The 18,317-nt window shown below is 43.6% G+C and overlaps 1 protein-coding gene across 1 annotated transcript in view; it reads left to right on the plus strand.

Annotated features, from left to right (window-relative positions):
- Positions 1 to 15,768: 15,768 nt before the first annotated feature.
- The window catches only part of Grin3a (glutamate ionotropic receptor NMDA type subunit 3A), a 187,214-nt gene continuing 184,665 nt past the window's right edge, over positions 15,769 to 18,317 (plus strand). Inside the window, exon 1 of the mRNA XM_005078708.4 lies at positions 15,769 to 17,276. Coding sequence (XP_005078765.1) covers positions 16,575 to 17,276 — 702 coding nt within the window. The 5' untranslated portion in view covers positions 15,769 to 16,574. The remainder of the gene's footprint in view (positions 17,277 to 18,317) is intronic.

The following is an 18,317-nucleotide window of genomic DNA, read 5'->3' on the forward strand; positions in this document are numbered from 1 at the left end:
CCTCCACATAGGGGATGTCTAGAGTCTATCATTTCACTCTTGGTAGGGTCAAGGCACTCCCCTAAGAGTCCAGGCTGAGAGAGCATCTCTCTTTGTGCCATAGGCACATGAAGACAGATTGTATACCAGGGATAGACACTGATCCACAGCTCAGAGCCCCATAGGTTGCCCAGGCCTTCTCACTGACACTCACATTTGGGGGTCCAGATCAGTCCCATTCTGGCCTCCCCACTGTCGGTCTGGGGTCCAAGAGCACTCCCCTGTTCAGATCAGCCGTCTCTGCTGGTTTTGCCAGCCCATTCCTTGCCAATTTGCTCATCACTCCTCTCTCTCTGTCACTGGGTTCCTTGGGTTCAGTTCAGTGCTTAGTTGTGTGTTTGCCTCTGCTTCCATCAGTCCCAGGATGAAGGCTCCCGGATAGTTATAGACATCAAGTTCATTATCAGGAATGGGCATTCGAGGTGGTCCTTCCACTATTGCTTAGCTTGCCAATTGATGTTATACCTTTAGATCACTCGAGGTCACTCTGGTGCCTGATCTGTCTTCGATCCTATGATTCCCTCTTCCCCTATTTTACCCCCACCCCCTCAACTTCCTGTTCCCCCTTGACCAACTCCCTTCCTCTTTACCCCCTCTACTCTTCCCAGGTCCCACTACCCCCCCCCTCGCCCTGTTCCCCATCCAATCAGAGGATCTTGTCTCCATCCTCTTCTCTTGGGTACTATGCATATATGCATATCTTTTAGGTTCTTTCCTGTTTCCCAGACTCTCTATCTGTGGAAGTGCAGACTGGCACTATCCTGATCCATATTTAAAATCCATATATGAGTGAGTACATACCATGTTTGTCTTTTTGCGACTGGGTTACCTCACTCAGGATGGTTTCTTCCAGTGCTATCCATTTCCCTGCGAATTTCAAGATTCCATTGTTTTTTTCTGCTGAGTAATACTCCATTGTGTAAATGTACCACATTTTCTCTATCCACTCTTCAGTTGAGGGGCATCTAGGTTGCTTCCAGGTTCTGGCTATTACAAACAATGCTGCTATGAACATAGTGGAGCAGATGCCCTTGTTGTATGAACCTGCCTCATTTGGATAAATGCCTAAGAGTGGAATTGCTGGGTCTAGTGGTAGATTAATTCCCATTTTCCTGAGGAATCTCCATACTGATTTCCAAAGAGGCTGTATGAGTCGGCATTCCCACCAGCAATGGAGGAGTGATCCTCTCTCTCCACATCCTCTCCAGCATAAATTGTCTTCGGTGTTTTTGATTCTAGCCATTCTGACAGGAGTAAGATGGTATCTCAGAGTTGTTTTGATTTGCATTTCCCTGATGGCTAAGGATGTTGAGCACTTTCTTAAGTGTCTCTTGGCCATTTTAGCCTCCTCTACTGAGAATTCTCTATTTAGCTCTGTGCCCCACCTTTCAAGTGGATCCTTTGGTGTTTTGGAGACTTGTTTCTTGAGTTCTTTGTAAATTTTGGAGATTAGCCCTCTGTCAGATGTAGGGTTAGTGAATATCTTTTCCCATTCTGTGGCCTGCCTTTTTGTCTTTTTGATTGTGTCCTTTGCCTTACAAAAGCTTTTTAGTTTCAGAAGGTCCCATTTGTTAATTGTTGATCTCAGTGCCTGTGCCACTGGTGTTATGTTTAGGAAGTGGTCTCCTGTACCAACTCGTTGAAGAGTATCTCCCACTTTCTCTTCTAAAAGTTTCAGTGTGGCTGGATGTATGTTGAGATCTTTGATCCATTTGGACTTAAGTTTTGTACAAGGCGATAAACATGGATCTATCTGCAGTCTTCTGCATACCCTTACCCAGTTATGCCAGCACCATTTGTTGAAGATGCTTTCTTTTTTCCACTGTACAGTTTTAGCTTCTTTGTCAAAAATCAGGTGTTCATAGGTGTGTGGGTTAAAATTAGGGCTTTCGATTCGGTTCCATTGGTCTACCTGCCTATTTTTGTGCCAATACCAAGCTGTTTTCAGGACTATAGCTCTATAATAGAGCTTGAAATCAGGTATGGTGATGCCTCCTGAAGTTCCTTTATTGTATAGGGATGTTTTGGCTATCCTGGGCCTTTTATTTCTCCATATAAAGTTGATTAATATTCTTTCCAGGTCCTTGAAGAATTGTGATGGATTTTTGATAGGGATTGCATTGAATCTATAGACTGCTTTTGGCAAGATTGCCATTTTTATTATGTTGATCCTACCAATCCAAGAGCATGGGAGATCTTTCCATTTTCTGGTATCTTCTTTGATTTCTTTCTTCAAAGACACAAAGTTTTTGATATACAGGTCTTTCACTTCCTTGGTTAACATTATCCCCAGATATTTGATGCTGTTTTTGGCTATTGTAAAAGGTGATGTTTCTCTGATTTCTTTCTCAGTCACTTCATCATCTGTATATAATAGGGCCACTGATTTTTTTGAGTTTACCTTGTATCCTGCCACTTTGCTGAAGCTGTTTATCAGCTCTAGGAGTAACCTTGCGGAGTTTTTTGGGTCACATATGTAAACTATCATATCATCTGCAAATAATGAAAGCTTGACTTCTTCTTTTCCTATTTGTATCCCCTTTATCTCCTTTTGTTGTCTTATTGCTGTAGCTAGAACTTCAAGTACAATATTGAAGAGATATGGAGAGAGTGGACAGCCTTGTCTTGTTCCTGATTTTAGAGGAATTGCTTTGAGTTTCTCTCCATTTAGTTTGATGTTAGCTGTTGGTTTACTGTATATTGCTTTTATTATATTCAGGTACATTCCATCTGAAGGAGACAAGGACCTACCCAGCTGCTTAGAAGATTCGCAGACATGCTGAGCCACCTGGAAGTGACAGACCAGCCAAGCTGTCTGGAAGAGGCTCAGACCACCTGAGTTGCCTGAAAGACATGCTCTCCAACCTGTCAAGCTGCCTGAAACTTGTGTCGTGAGCTTCAGGTTTTCAGCGTCCCTGAGCTGTTACCCATGCTGAGCTAGGCTTTTGGTGATGCATCTGTCTTTGAGTTATTTCTGCTCCTACAAACAACCCCTCACCCATGCTTCCATAAATAACCTCATTAAACTTATTAGTTCATCAACTTGGACTTTGGTGGCATCCTTACTTTTGTTTTTTTGTGTGTTTTTTTTTTGTTTTGGGGTTTTTTTGTTTGTTTGTTTTGTTTTTTACAAGACAGGGTTTCTCTGTATTGTTTTGGAGGCTATAGGTCCAGCCCGGCCTCGAACTCAAAGAGATCCGCCTGCCTCTGCCTCCCAAGTGCTGGGATTAAAGGCGTGCGCCACCATCGCCTGGCACATCCTTAACTTTTGATCTATCATTCATGTCAGGTCTCTCCAGGAATAGTGTCAGCAACACTAAGTCCCAAATCAAGAACTGGAAATACATATACATCATAGGATAAAGCTATGAAAATAATGAAAAACTGGGGCTAGTTATTATTTAACCTGTACATACTGCTAAATTACATTTTTATTATGCTTACTGTCTTATTCACTGCTCTATTGCTATAAAGAGACACCATGACCAAGGCATCTCTTATAAAAGATTGAGGGCTTGTTTACAGTTTCAGAGGCTTAGTCCATTGTCATCATGGTGGCATGCAGGCAGATCCTGGAGAAGTACCTGATAGTGCAACATCTGGATCTGTAGGAAGAGGAAGAGAGAGACTCTGGGCTTGGAAAGGGTTTTTAAAACCTTCAAGCCCACCCCCAGTAGCATACTTCCTTCACCTCTTAACTTTTTTAGTTCTTTCAAATAATGTCATTTTCTAGTGATGAAGCATTCAAATATATGAGCCTCTGAGGACCATTCTTACTCAAGTAATAATATCTTATTGACTTTTACATTCTTATGAACTAATGTACACTAAAGTTTTCCAAATAAATTCATGGGATCCAGCATAATTTATTATTATCATGATTACCAACCATATGAAAACTATAGTCAAAATATATACTAGTTAATATTATTTCTTTAAACCATAGGCCTTTTCGATAAAGATACACAAGCCATGATAACATTTCAAATGAATGTTACAAATACATAGACTTGCCAGTCATTTAAGAACTAGATGCAAGGCACAACTAACCGAGGCTAGGGAACTGTGCACAGCAACTCCCATCGCAGCAGGAGTCAACCTACCCAGAGACTGCCAGCATCCTGGCTCCTTTCTCCACCCATGGGACTAGGTAGGCCTGGGCTTGTCTCCAGCCTGCTTTCCAGTGCCCTGCAGGCAACCAGCTGTGACCTGGGGACTGCACACTGCACATCTCATCCCGACAGGATTCAGCCTGCCCAGAGACTGCCAGAATCCAAGTCCCAATCTCCACCCAAAGGGCAGGCAAGGACAGGCTAGGTAAGTGTGGGTCTATTTCCTGCCTGCCTTCTGGTGACCTGAGCAGAACCACCTGAGATCTGGGGACTGCTCACTGTGGATCCCATCCTGACAGGGTCCAGCCTACCCAAAGACTGCCAAGACCCTGTTACTAGGACTACCTACATCCACGCAAGAGGAGAGCCATCAGAGTATTGGACCTGCTAGAACCAATCTAAAACATTACTAAAACTGAAATCACACATAAAACCTCACACACTTATAGTGGGAGACTTCAACACTCTCCTCTCATTAAACAAGATCACCAGACAGACACTTAACAAAGAAGCAAAAGAACCAATAGAAGTTGTGACCAAATTGGATTTAACGGACATCTATAGAACATTCCATCCAAACAAAAAGAATATACCTTCTTTTCAGCGCCACACAGAACTGTCTCAAAAATTGGCCACATATTTGGAAACACATCAAGCCTCAACATATACAAAAAAAATTGGAATAACCCCCTGTATCTTATCAGATCACCATGCTTTAAACTTAGAATTAGCAACAACACAAATTGCAAAAATCCTACAAACTTATGGAATTGAATAATGCACAATTCCACCATTCCTGGGTGAAACAAGAAACAAAAAAAAGAAATTAAAGACTTCCTAGAATTCAATGAGAATGAAGATAAAACATGCCAAAACTTATGGGACACTTTGAAAGCAGTGCTAAGGAGAAAGTTCATAGCACTAATTGCTCACATGAAGAAACTGAAGAATAGTCACACTAGAGAATTAGCAGCACAACTGAAAGCTCTAGAACAAAAAGAAACAAACTCACCCCTGAGGAGTAGATGGCAGGAAATGATTAAATTGGGGCTAAAATCAATAAAGTAGAAACTAGGAAAACAATACAAAGAATCAATGTAATGAAGAGTTGGTTCTTTGAGAAAATCAACAAGATAGACAAACCTTTATCCAAACTTACCAAACGACAGAGTATGAACATGCAAATTAACAAAATCAGAAATGAAAAGGGAGGGGGACATAACAACGAACATTGAGGAAATCCAGAGAATCATGAGGTCATACTTTGAAAACTGTACTCCACAAAATTTGAAAATTTAAAGGAAATGGACAATAGATATCACTTGCCAAAATTAAATAAAAAACAGATAAGCAATTTAAATAGACCTATAACCCGTAAGGAAATAGAAACAGTCATCAAAAGTCTCCCAACCAAACAAAGACCAGGTCCACGTGGACTCAATGCAGAATTCTACCAGAAATTCAAAGAACAACTCATACCAATTCTCCTTAAAGTTTTCCACTCAATAGAAACAGAAGGGTCTTACATATCATTCCAAACAAGCTATTTAAAATTAAAATAATAAAATATAAATATGGTAAAAAATAAAAAATAAACACCCAGATAAAAAAGAAAGTAAAAAAAAAAAAAGAAACAGAAGGGTCTTTGCAAAATTCTTTTTATGAGACTCCAATAACCTTGATACCCAAGCCACACAGAGATACAACTAAGAAAGAAAACTTCAGACCAATATCCCTCATGAATATTGATGCCAAAATACTCAATAAAATACTGTCAAATATCCAGGTGGTGGTGGCACACATCTTTAATCCCAGCACCCGGGAGGCAGAGGCAGGTGAATCTCTGTGAGTTCGAAGCCAGGCTGGACCAACAGCCTCCAAAACAATGTAGAGAAACCCTGTTTTGTAAAACCAAAAAAAAATGACAAATCAGACCCCAGAAAACTCATCCACCATGATCAAGTAGGTTTCATCCCTGGGATGCAGGGCTGGTTCAACATACAAAAAATCCATCAATGTAACCCACCATATAAACAAGCTGAGAAACAAAAATCACATAAAAATCTCACTAGATACTGAAAGCATTTGACAAAATCCAACTTGCCTTTATAATAAAGGTCTTGGACAGATCTGGAATGGCAAGAACATACCTACACATAATAAAAGCTATATACAACAAACCAACAGCCAACATCACACTAAATGAACAGAAACTCAACATGATTCCTCTAAAATCATGGACAAGACAAGGCTGTCCACTATTTCAATAGTTATTCAATATTGTCCTTGAAGATCTTGCTAGAGCAGTAAGACAACAAAAGGAGATCCAGGGGATACAAATTGGAAAGGAAGATGTCAAACTTTCACTATTTGCAAATGATATAATAGTTAACATAAACGTCCCAAAAAGCTCTACCAGGGAACTCATAAGTTGATAAATACCTTCAGCAGAGTAGCAGGATGCAAGATCAACTCAAGAAAATCAATAGCCCTAGTATATACAGACAACAAAAAGGATAAAAAAGAAATCAGAGAAACATCACCCTTTACAATTGCTACAACATAAAATACCTTGGGATAATGCTAACTAAACAAATGAAAGACCTGTATAGCAAGAAATTTGAGTGTTTAAAGGATGAAATTAAAGAATACACCAGAAAATAAAAAAATCTCCCATGCTCTTGGATAGGTAGCATTAATGTAGTAAAAATGGCAATCTTGCCAAAACCAATCTACAGATTTAATGTAATCCCCATTAAAATCCCAGCACAATTCTTTGCAGACCTTAAAAGAACAATTCTCCACTTTATATAGAAAAACCAATGACCCAGGATACCAAAACAACCCTGTTCAACAAAGCAATTTCCAGAGGCATCACCATCCCTGACTTCAAGTTCTATTACAAAACTGTAGTCCTGAAAACAGCTTGCTATTGGTACAAAAACAGACAGGTAAATCAATGGAATCCAATTGAACACACCAATGTTAACCCATAAATATATGAACACCTGAACTTTGACAAATAAGCTAAAATTATACAATGGAAAAAAAGACAGCACCTTCAACAAATGGTGCTGGCATAACTGGATGCTGGCATGCAGAAGACTGCAGATAGATCCATGTCTGTTGCCATGCCAAAAACTTAAGTCCAAATGGATCAAAGACCTCAACATAAATCCAGTCACACTGAACCTCTTAGAAAAGAAAGTGGAAGGTACCCTTGGATGAATTGGTACAGGAGACCGCTTCCTAAACGTAACTCCATTAGCACAGACACTGAGATCAACAATTAATAAATGGGATCTCCTGAAACTAAGAAACTTCTGTAATGCAAAGAGCACAATCAACAAGACAAAAAGGTAGCCCACAGAATTGTAAAAGGTATTCACTAACCCCACATCTGACAGAGGGCTGATCTCCAAAATTTACAAAGAAATCAAGAAGCAAGTCTCCAAAACACCAAGGGATCCAATTAAAAAGTGGGCTACAGAACTAAATAGAGAATTATCAGTAAAGGAATATAAAATGACTGAGAGACACTTAAGAAAGTACTCAACATCCCTAGCCATCAGAGGAATGCAAACCAAAAACAACTCTGAGATATCATCTTACTCCTATCAGAATGGCTAAAATCAAAAACTCCAATGACAGTTTATGCTGCAGAGGATGTGGAGAAAGGGGAACACTCCTACGCTGCTGGTGGGAGTGCCAACTCCTACAGTTACTTTGGAAATCAGATGGAGATTCCTCAGGAAAATGGGAATCAGTCTACCACAAGACCCAGAAATTCCACTCTTAGGCATATACCCAAAATGTGCACATTCATACAACAAGGATGTCTGTTCCACTATATTCATAGCAGCATTATTTGTGATATCCAGAAGCTGGCAGCAACCTGGTACATTTACACAATGGAGTACTATTCAGCGGGAAAAAAAGAATGGAATCTTCAAATTTGCAGGCAAATGGATGGCACTAGAAGAAATCATCCTGAGTGAGGTAACCCAGTCACAAAAAGACAAGTATGGTATGTACTCATTCATATATGGATTTTAGACATGGATCAGGGGATGCCACCCTACAATCCCACTGACGGAGAGTCTGGGAAATAGAACTTTCATCCAGTGACTGATGGAAGCAGAGGCAGACACTCACAGCTAAACACTGAACTGAACTCCTGGAATTCAGTGGCAGAGAAGGAGGACTGATGAGCAAAGGGGTTAAGACTGGGCTTGTTTAACCCACAGAAACAGCTGACCTGAACAAGGGGGAGTCTTGGACCCCAGGTGGAAGGCTGGGAGGCCAGCATGGGGCTGATCCAGACCCCCTGAATGTGGGTGTCAGTGAGGAGGTCTAGGCAATCTATAGGGCCTTGGGTAGTAGATCAGTATTTATCCCTGGCATACAAATGGACTTTGGGTGCCCATCCAACAATGAGGGATGCTCTCTCAGCCTGGACTCCTGGGGAAGGGCCTAGACCCTGCCCTGAATGAAATTGTAGACTCTGGAGATCTCCCATGAAGGGCCTCACCTTCCCTGGGGAACGGAGTGGGAATTGGGTGGGTGGCTGGGGGACCTGTTGTGGGGGGGCAGGGGAGGAGAGGAGGGATTGGGAGCTGGGGTTGACATGTGAAGCAAGCTTGTTTCTAATTTTTTTAAAAAGTAGTAGATGCTCCCCATCCATTCAGAGGATCTTGTCTCAATCCTCTTCTCTTGGGTACTATGCATATATGCATATCTTTTAGGTTCTTTCCTGTTTCCCAGACTCTCTATCAGTGGAAGTGCAGACTGGCACTATCCTGATCCATGTCTAAAATCCATATATGAGTGAGTACATACCATGTTTGTCTTTTTGTGACTGGGTTACCTCACTCAGGATGGTTTCTTCCAGTGCTATCCATTTACCTGCGAATTTCAAGATTCCATTGTTTTTTTTCTACTGAGTAATACTCCATTGTGTAAATGTACCACATTTTCGCTATCCACTCTTCAGTTGAGGGGCATCTAGGTTGCTTCCAGGTTCTGGCTATTACAAATAATGCTGCTATGAACATAGTGGAGCTAGACTCTTAGGGGAGTGCCTGGACCCTACCCAGAGTGAAATGACAGACTCTAGATATCCCCTATGTGGAAGGATTTGGCAATAGGGTGGGAGGGTGGGGGAAAGGGGAGTGCAGGAGGAGGGGAAGGAGAGGGAACTGGGATTGACAGGTAAAACAAGCTATTTAAAATTAAAATAAAAAATGATAATAAAAAATATTCTTCAAAAAAAAGTAGTAGATGCAAACATCTATAGCTATTCTCCTTTGTCTAGTGTGCCGCATACTTACCTATACTGCACGACTAATTTATATGGCACTTTGTATCTATTCTTAGCTACCAACTTCTGGATTTTAAAAAAAGTATGTTTTGGCACTGAGAAAGATATCAGCTTGGAAGAAAACACAATAGCAAATTTAAACCTATGATGGAGACGCTGATAAACTAGGAAAATCACAGCTTGATTTTAAAAACAGCAGGGAGTTAGTAAGGAGACTTAAAGAAGAAGATTGAATAGCTGCTACAATGCAAAAGGAAGATTGCTTTGCCAAACACCATTCCCTGAACGCCACAGAAACATGCAGTCTTCCCATTAGAAGATGGAGGACTTTCAGAAGAAACTCTATCAAGGCCAGAGGAAACTTCAAGTCTTACCCTTAAAAAACACACAGGATTAGTTAAGGCAGAGATGACTATTATAAACAAATACATGATGAATAAAAAAAGCAAAATTTCAGGCCTCATCTTTATAGTATTAAATGTCAAAACAAAGCTGAAGCCTTGCTTAGGAGCAGATAAGTAAAGAAACATCAGCCTGTTGATGGTAGTAGCAACGCTAACCTCCATGTTTCCACTGCTATGAATGAAGCATGATTTTAGTTCAGTATCTGCTGTTAGCTATGAAATCCTGGTCTGCCACTTAGATACTGCGTCAGGCACCAGCTACTCACAACTAATTTAAAACTATATGAATGCATTCATGGGTCTACTCTCTTCTTACCTTCCAGACAATGTAACTGGGAATGGGGGGACAATCTGCAAAATAGTTCTTCAAGCTCTTCAAAGAGAGTTATCATCCAATAATTACTGCAATTATTTTGTTGTTTACATCCTACCACAACCAAATCAGTCTCATTAGACAGACATTCTTAATGGGCGATGATGTTTTCCCATTGACCATGTTATGACCACATGGTAAAGTTCCATGTGGTCATAAGCAATTAGCTACTCACTGCTGTTAATTCAGTCTGGCTCAGCCTCCTGTGGGTATTACAATGATAGAACAATTGTATGTGTGGTGAGGGCAGATTGAGATTTAACCCCAAACATAGTGCTCCAAAATGAAAACATACAGTGTTGCAAATTCAGGAAGAATTCATTCACCTTCTACAACAATATCTAGAAAACTAACCTTTATTTCAAAGAGTGTTTCAAGCCTCAGAAGACTAGACACACCGATGAGATTTCCTTCTGCCTGCATCAATTGTAGTATCAGGAAATGGCATGAGGGACCACTCTGCACAGTCAAAGTCCATTCATCACATGCAACATGAGTTGCTAGTGCCTGTTTGTGTAGTGTTAAGCAGTAAGAAAACTATTCCCAGTATTTACTTACGTTTTAAATTTTTTAAAGTATTCATTTCTATGTTTTGATCAGCAATGGTTCCATGATTAAATCTGTCCCAGCATTCCAGTTAGATGAAGGTTCTACCCTTAGCCAGACCTCACCGTCATGTTTCCACTCATTTTGAAAGTGGAAATGTAGTGAACATGGAATTAGAAACAGGAGACTCTAGTCTGGGTTTGCAAGCAACACTCAACAAATGAGTCCATTTCAGCATATAGATGATAAGAGTAATGATGTGTTCATTGAATGTGGACATCATCTATGTGAAACACTCAGCAGGCATGTAACTCAAGATTTTTAAAAACCTCTAAAACTACAAAGATTTCATAATTTTTTGTCATTTTCCAAAAGTCTTCCCTAAGTCTCTTTCTAATGAAAGGAAATAATTTTTTCTTACTTGAAATGTTTCACAGGGGTAAAGCATGAGACTCATGAAGTGAAGAAAAGCTGACAAAATGTTGACATTTTGGCCACAATTTATAAAGCTTGTGCTACAAACCAGGCATGGGAAAGTCCTCTAAGAATCCTCCAGTGTGTGATGGGTCAAGTTTTATTCCATAAGTCACTTGGATAAGGACTGAATTGGAATGATGATTATGAAAGAGAGAGATCAAGAGAGGCTGCGATATTAGCCTCCCAAAGCTCCACTTGAGTTCCCTGTAGTGGGGTTTAGGAAAGCAACAGGAAATTCCAAACACTCAGCTAATAATCCTTGTGTGTGTTGAAAAGGCCACCCTCTTTTAACAAGCCATAACATACTCCCCTGACAGCTAAAACATCCTCACTCACAGCCAAAGCATTGCCGGTCCCTCCTGATACACAGGTAGGAAACAATCTGACTTTGGCTTCCTGTGAATAGATGATCATGTGTTTCCAAGAAGACATTTTCCTCCATGGTCTGCAGCACAAGGGTAATGCCTAGACACAACTTTTCAACTGTACGAGATGAATTATATTTGCTTCCTTTTCTTTACCTTAGGGTCTAATTCTCTTTTTCTTCTATTTCCAGTCCCTCAGGCTGCTCAAAACTCCTTTAGCAAGATCCTACTTTGATCATCTATGGAATATTTTAGGCATGTAGAATTTACTCAAACTAAAATCCTCTAAAATAATGATAATTTCACAATTGTTGAAATTTTCTGGAACTCTCTCTTAACTTCTCCCCTATCCAAAATTCCCTTAAATGTATGATAAACTCTGTGCCTTCTCTTTCCATCACCACATTCCTGATAAGATATTAAGTTTATAATAACTGTGATATAATTATGTTAATGTATGGTTGGGAGATAGTCCCATAGTCAAGAAAGTTATTTACATTTGAAATAAGAATCATTGTTGTCAAGATTAGGACAATGGTACAAGATACTAATGGTTCAAGGTATTATATAGGTTTTTTTTTTCTAATTGGGAAAATAAGATCTTGAGTGATGAATTCTCTGGGTCTGTTTTTCTAAATTGATATGAGTTTTTTTTTCTGGATTCAGTTTCTCCTAAAATTCTACGATCCTATTCTCTACAGTATCTACTTGTTTGCTGGTTTTATTATGAAAGAGGCCTGTAAATAGAATATAGTGTTTGGCAATGGAGAGGCTGGTGTGGAAGAAGGCAGTAGGAACTATGCAGTGGCGTTGAGTAGGCACGGGTTTACATCCAGATAGTAGGTTGAGGTTGTTCTTGTTGACAATGATACAGCCAGGATGAACTTAGGATGCTGAAGCCACACTACCCCTCACAGTATGATGACTTGAGCAGTATTTCTCATTAGATTCCTCATTCTTTAGCATTAATGATGCAGCAAGAGATTTTCTCTCTCACGTGCAAATGCCTCATCTGACCTGACCTCAACTCTTGTCTTTCAGCCTATTCAGAAGAGGATGAGCTTCACCATGGTCCATGCCCTTACCGCCTCTCTGCCCTGACTTGACAAAGCCCTCTCTCCCTTGCATCGTTTGGCTCCAGATATTCCAGACTCATTATTATTAGTATTCAACTACTCCAGCCCCATTAGAAAAGGCAGGCCTATAATTGAGGACACGTCATTTAAGGCAAATGCCATTTATTTAAAACAATACCATCACCACCAAAACTAGGTATGGAACAGACACCTTGAAATTTTTCAGCGCATAAGCGGGTAAGGAAAGAACAGTTTAAGAAACCATTACAATGTGCCAATAAACCTTCCATTCCCATGGAGCTTGAGGCTTGCAGGAGTTTGTGTGCTGTCAAGAGCTGTCACCACAACCAGAGTGGACAGGAAGAAACTCTAGCTTTGGGTGGCTGAGTAGAGACCCAACTCTGAATCTCCGGAGCGTACTTCACTGGAACCTTTCCTGGGTTCAATCCAGAATGCTGCAGCTTTCGGTACAGCCATTACAGGCACCAGAAAGCACAGATACGCGCATTTGAAACTGAGCATTTGGATTTGTTTTGTTTGTTTAACTTCTGACATGGGTCCTTAGATCAGTAGTTCTCATTCTGAATAAGAGAATAAACAAAGCTCTGCCTTCTCTGGGCCAGCCAAATTTGAGACCTGACTTGCTACCAACACTGCAGCTAAGATGAGCCTCCAGTGCTGAAACTACACTGCCCCTCAGAGAGTGATGACTTTGCCAATAACTTGGTATTTTTTAAAGTTAATTCCCCAGATGTTATAAGGGGAATGATCATATAAGCCAGATAAGAGTGCTAGACTTGGCAAGAATGTTGTCTCTCAGGTGCATTATTGCAACTGACTCATCTCTGAATTCCTGGTTTCCATGTTTGCCTACATTCCATGTGCTATGAAAGGAAAGAGATAAGAAATGAGAGAATAAAGTCGGAGATGCTGGGCAGTGGGGAGAGGAGAGAACCAGGTGGCAAAAGGAAGACAGGGAGAAAGAATAGCACAGAGCCTAGGGAGAAAGCTTGTCAGTAAAGTACTTGTCACTCAAACATAAGGACCTCAGTTGAATCTACTTTTTTTAAAAAGTCAGGCATGGCATGGTGGCTTGCACCTTTCGTACCAACACTAGGAAAGGATGACAGGAGAATACCAGGAATCTCAACGGCCATTCAACCTAGCCTAATCTTTAAGTTCCAGGTCTAAGTGGCAGACCATGTTCCAAAGACAATCTAGACTGCTCCTGGGGGACAGCTAGGCACACGCACTCGCAGACACACACACACACACACACACACACACACACACACACACGGACACGGACACAGGTACACATGCATGCAGACATACATATACACGTGCACACGCACATGCACACGAAAATGACTAACTGAAAGGACCAGGAAACACACAGAGGGAAAGGCAAAAGGAAGATCTCAGTATCTACAGCTTTTCCCGTAGCTCAGCCAGGAACTCCAGACAGACTAACCTCAGGCATTTGCTCCTCTTCAAATAACCAGGCTAGTGAAACTCTCAAGGTCATGGTGCACTTGTACCACCTGGCCTGATGCCAGAAGAGAATCCACCCAAACATCTCATAATCAAGCCAGGCTACTCCGTGTCAACTCCTACTCTTTTAGGAATCCGTCCATCCGCGTGCACCTGCAATGCCACGTCCTAGGGATTGCTGCTTCTGAGCCACATGGGGCGATAGTCTTCAGTGCACCTGTACTCCAGAACAGACAAGTCCATCTCTTAACTGCGCAGATGGGAGCCTCATCTGTCTGACCTGCACAGACTGTACATTCTACACTGTGCCTCATGTCTCAAACGCTGGGTTCCTCTGGAACAAAGGGAGATTGCTGACAGGCCTCAAGGAGGGCCAGGAGCTTCCTCTCCTGATTTAGCCACTACTGTGATTTTATTTCCCAACTAGGGGAGCCTCTTTCCCTGTAGCAACTATGTCTATGTCTTGCAACATTTACTTTGTGCTGAGGGAAACAGCTTTCACATCCCAAGCTTCCCCGGATTTTTAAAATTTGTCTAGAGCTTGATCATCCCCAAGTTTAATACATGACAGAAACTTTGGCTCAAGAATCCAAACAAGTTTCTAGAGCTAAAAACTTTGGTGCATGTTTCGTAATAATTTAGCAGATTCAAACAACTGGGCAAGGGCAGGTCAAATAAATTGCCAAGGTCATGCTTCTTTAGAGGTAGCATTGGACTGAGAATTGTTATCATCTGTTATCATCGATGCTGTTTGTCACCTAGTTAACTCTCCCACCCTCCTTGTAAATGATCTTGTAATATAAAGTCAACTTGCTATTTGTGAAGCCTCCACAAGCCTTCCTGTAACCCTTTCATTGTCCTGTAATGTCAGTTTACTCGATGGAGAGGAAGTTTAAATAATAAGCTCTCTTGCTGACCTCTGTATTGCTGAATGAATGAAATAGAAACTACTACCTGGATACTGTTGGTCTATACCAGGGATGGCTGGTGAACCTGAAATTATTTTTATTACATCTTATTTATCTTGTGTCCTGGATGGGTGTGAGCAGGTGGAGCTTGCCATGTCATATGAGCGCAGGTTGGAAGACAACTCGCTGATTCGGTTCTTTCCTTTCACCATGCGGAGCCGAGCCTGGGAATCGAACTCCAATAGTCAGGCTTGGCCTGGGTCGTCTCTCTGGCCCTGACTTTGATTACTTGAACTGCTTTGAATTCACTTTATTTTTTTTATCCCGAGAACAACAACAACAAAAAGACCCCCTTAAAAACGCAAAGGTTCCTCTGCCAAAGAAGCAAGACGAAATCAGATGTGTAAATAATTCTTGTTCTAATACCCTGGACTAGGAAGGAAAAAAAAAAAAGAGTGGTGTCGCCAAGAGAAGCTTCTTAAAGTAACAGCGTCTTTAAACAGGTCCCTGTGACCCATTGGGTTTCAGATCTCTCAGGAGAGACTGTGAATTCAGAATTCTCCAGGGCTCACTCAGTCTTTGTGGCCATCCGCCACAGGGAATTGTGCCAACTGCCAACTCCAGCGTTTGAGGGGCGAGGACTTTGCAGGGGCGCGGGACTGTGCGGCAGGAGAATCTCACCATCAGTGGGCATTTAGCGCAGCCAAGCGACAGGCTGGCGTCAGGGCTAGGCTGTGGGGAGGCGCCGGCTGAGGCGGGGAGAACTTTGGCGCTCCTACCAGAACCACCCTTCCTGGCCAGTTGTGTCGCTCCTCCGAGGAAGCCGCGGAGGTGGCGCCTGGGCGAAAAGCCCGGCAGAGAAAGGAAGAGAGGAAGTAGAGAGAAGGAAGAGGGAAAATGAAGCAGGCGCTCGGGGAGCCCGCGGTGGGGTGGCCGGCTGGGAAGAGAAATAGGTTCAGCTGCTGCTTTACTGTACCTCGAGCGTGAACGCCCTCTCCTCTGCCACCCCAGTAAATAAGGAGGTGTCGCCTGAAGTGAACAGCAAGAGAAAAGAAGCCAGTCAAGTGGGAGCACGGCTTCTCTCTCACTGCCGCCCCCTTGCAAGCCGGGCGGCTTCTCGCGGGGCCAGACGCTGCTCCCCAGGAGCCCTGCAGATGGGGTGGGCAGGGATCCGGAGCCCGAGCCGCGGGTGACCCGCGCTGGCCAGCCGGCCTGCCGCGCTTAAGGAGGATGATAGGCGGAGGAGCCCAGGGACCGCATCCGACACAGCCCGGCGTCCGCTAAGCTGCAACTTGGAATGCCCAGGGACCAGTTCGGCTCCGGCGACCGCTTCACTGTGTCCAGGGAAGCTGCGCTCCGGACTTGGAGGCGGAGACCTCAGGCGGCCGAGACCTCCGGCGGCGGCGGAGGGGAGAGCCGGGCGCAGGAGGGGGCGCGCTTTCTCCCTGCGGGTCTCAGTAATGAGGAGACTGAGTTTGTGGTGGCTGCTGAGCAGGGTCTGTCTGCTGCTGCCGCCGCCCTGCGCACTAGTGCTGGCCGGGGTGCCCAGCTCCTCCTCGCACCCGCAACCCTGCCAGATCCTCAAGCGCATCGGACACGCGGTGAGGGTGGGCGCGGTGCACTTGCAGCCCTGGACCACGGCCCCACGCTCAGCCAACCGCGCTCAGGACGGCGGAGGCAGGGCGGGTGCCCAGAGGGATGAGCCGGAGTCGGGGACGTGGCGGCCACCGGCGCCCTCGCAGGGCGCACGCCGTTTGGGGAGCGCCCTGCATGGCCGGGGTCCGCCTGGCTCCCGGAAGCTCGGGGAGGGCGCCGGGGCCGAGACCCTGTGGCCCCGGGATGCCCTGCTGTTCGCCGTGGACAACCTGAACCGTGTGGAAGGGTTACTACCCTACAACCTGTCTTTGGAAGTAGTGATGGCCATAGAGGCGGGCCTGGGCGATCTGCCACTTATGCCCTTCTCTTCCCCAAGCTCGCCGTGGAGCAGTGACCCTTTCTCCTTCCTGCAGAGCGTGTGCCACACCGTAGTGGTACAAGGGGTTTCGGCGCTGCTGGCCTTCCCCCAGAGCCAGGGTGAGATGATGGAGCTAGACTTGGTCAGCTCTGTCCTGCACATCCCTGTGCTGAGCATAGTGCACCACGAGTTTCCGCGGGAGAGTCAGGTGAGAAGTGTCTGGCGCGTAGAGTGATGTGCGCTGCCGGGAGACGGGACCAGAGTGGGGCGAGGGGGAGGAAGAGTGTGGGTGAAGCACGGGGCTTTTTAACTTCCATAGCCTTTGGGGCTTGGCCTATGTCCCTAGGTGGCAGGTTGGAGGACTTCAGTCGAAACAGTAGTAAGACATTTTAAACGCAGACGGAAATAAAATGCGAAGTTAGAGGGGTGGTGGATCGAGGGGAGAATGTGGAGATAACACGCGCGCGGGTGGGGGGGGCGGTCTTGTTTTGACAAGCTGAGAGAGAAACCTAATGGATTCCAGACACCTGAAACTTGGGCTTCAGAACCTTGGACAGCGACCCAGGGTTCCAGACTGAAATAAGGGATGGAGGTGGGGCCCAGACTCGCCGCTGTCTTTAAACTCCCATGGGGAAGCCAGAAAGCCTGTCACAAAAACAGCAGCTGCTGCTCTTTTCGACTCCCTCAGAGGCGTGCCAGGGCTTTGTGGCTTGAGAAAAAGCACATCCCTTTGACTTCCTTTTCCTAAACTGAGAAGTGCAACTAGTTCAGAAGCCATGGGCCAAGGGCAGAGGCTGGCAGTCTCGATATTGGGAACCACTGGAATCATTGAGCGCATAGGACCCGGAGATTCGTCTGTGGATTCTTTGTTCCTGTCTTCCTTGTGTGATATGGGCTCAGAGACCGGACACGTGATTGCTGTGTTGAGGCCACTTCTGCTCTCTTTATTTAAGAACAAACAAACAAATAGGGGTTTAGTTTTTTATGGATTTGGAAAAAATCTAAACATTTTTAACAAAGAAATGTTGGTGGACTTAAGTGCTGATGAGTAACAATGAGGAGGTTGGATAGCCAAGAAGAAGACAGGTCTATAAGACAACAGAGGCTTGGCGTTTTGTAGACTGCTGTCATACCAACTTGTGCCACCTTCTAGAAGATGTTTGTGAGGCCAAAGAATGAAAATGGTCCCATTTTAAAGACTGAGAGACTGAGGAAAGTTCTGGGATTCGGTGAACATTGGGCTAGTAAG

Source organism: Mesocricetus auratus, unplaced genomic scaffold, assembly GCF_017639785.1.
Source record: "Mesocricetus auratus isolate SY011 unplaced genomic scaffold, BCM_Maur_2.0 Super-Scaffold_6730, whole genome shotgun sequence".
Taxonomy (NCBI): Eukaryota; Metazoa; Chordata; class Mammalia; order Rodentia; family Cricetidae; genus Mesocricetus; species Mesocricetus auratus.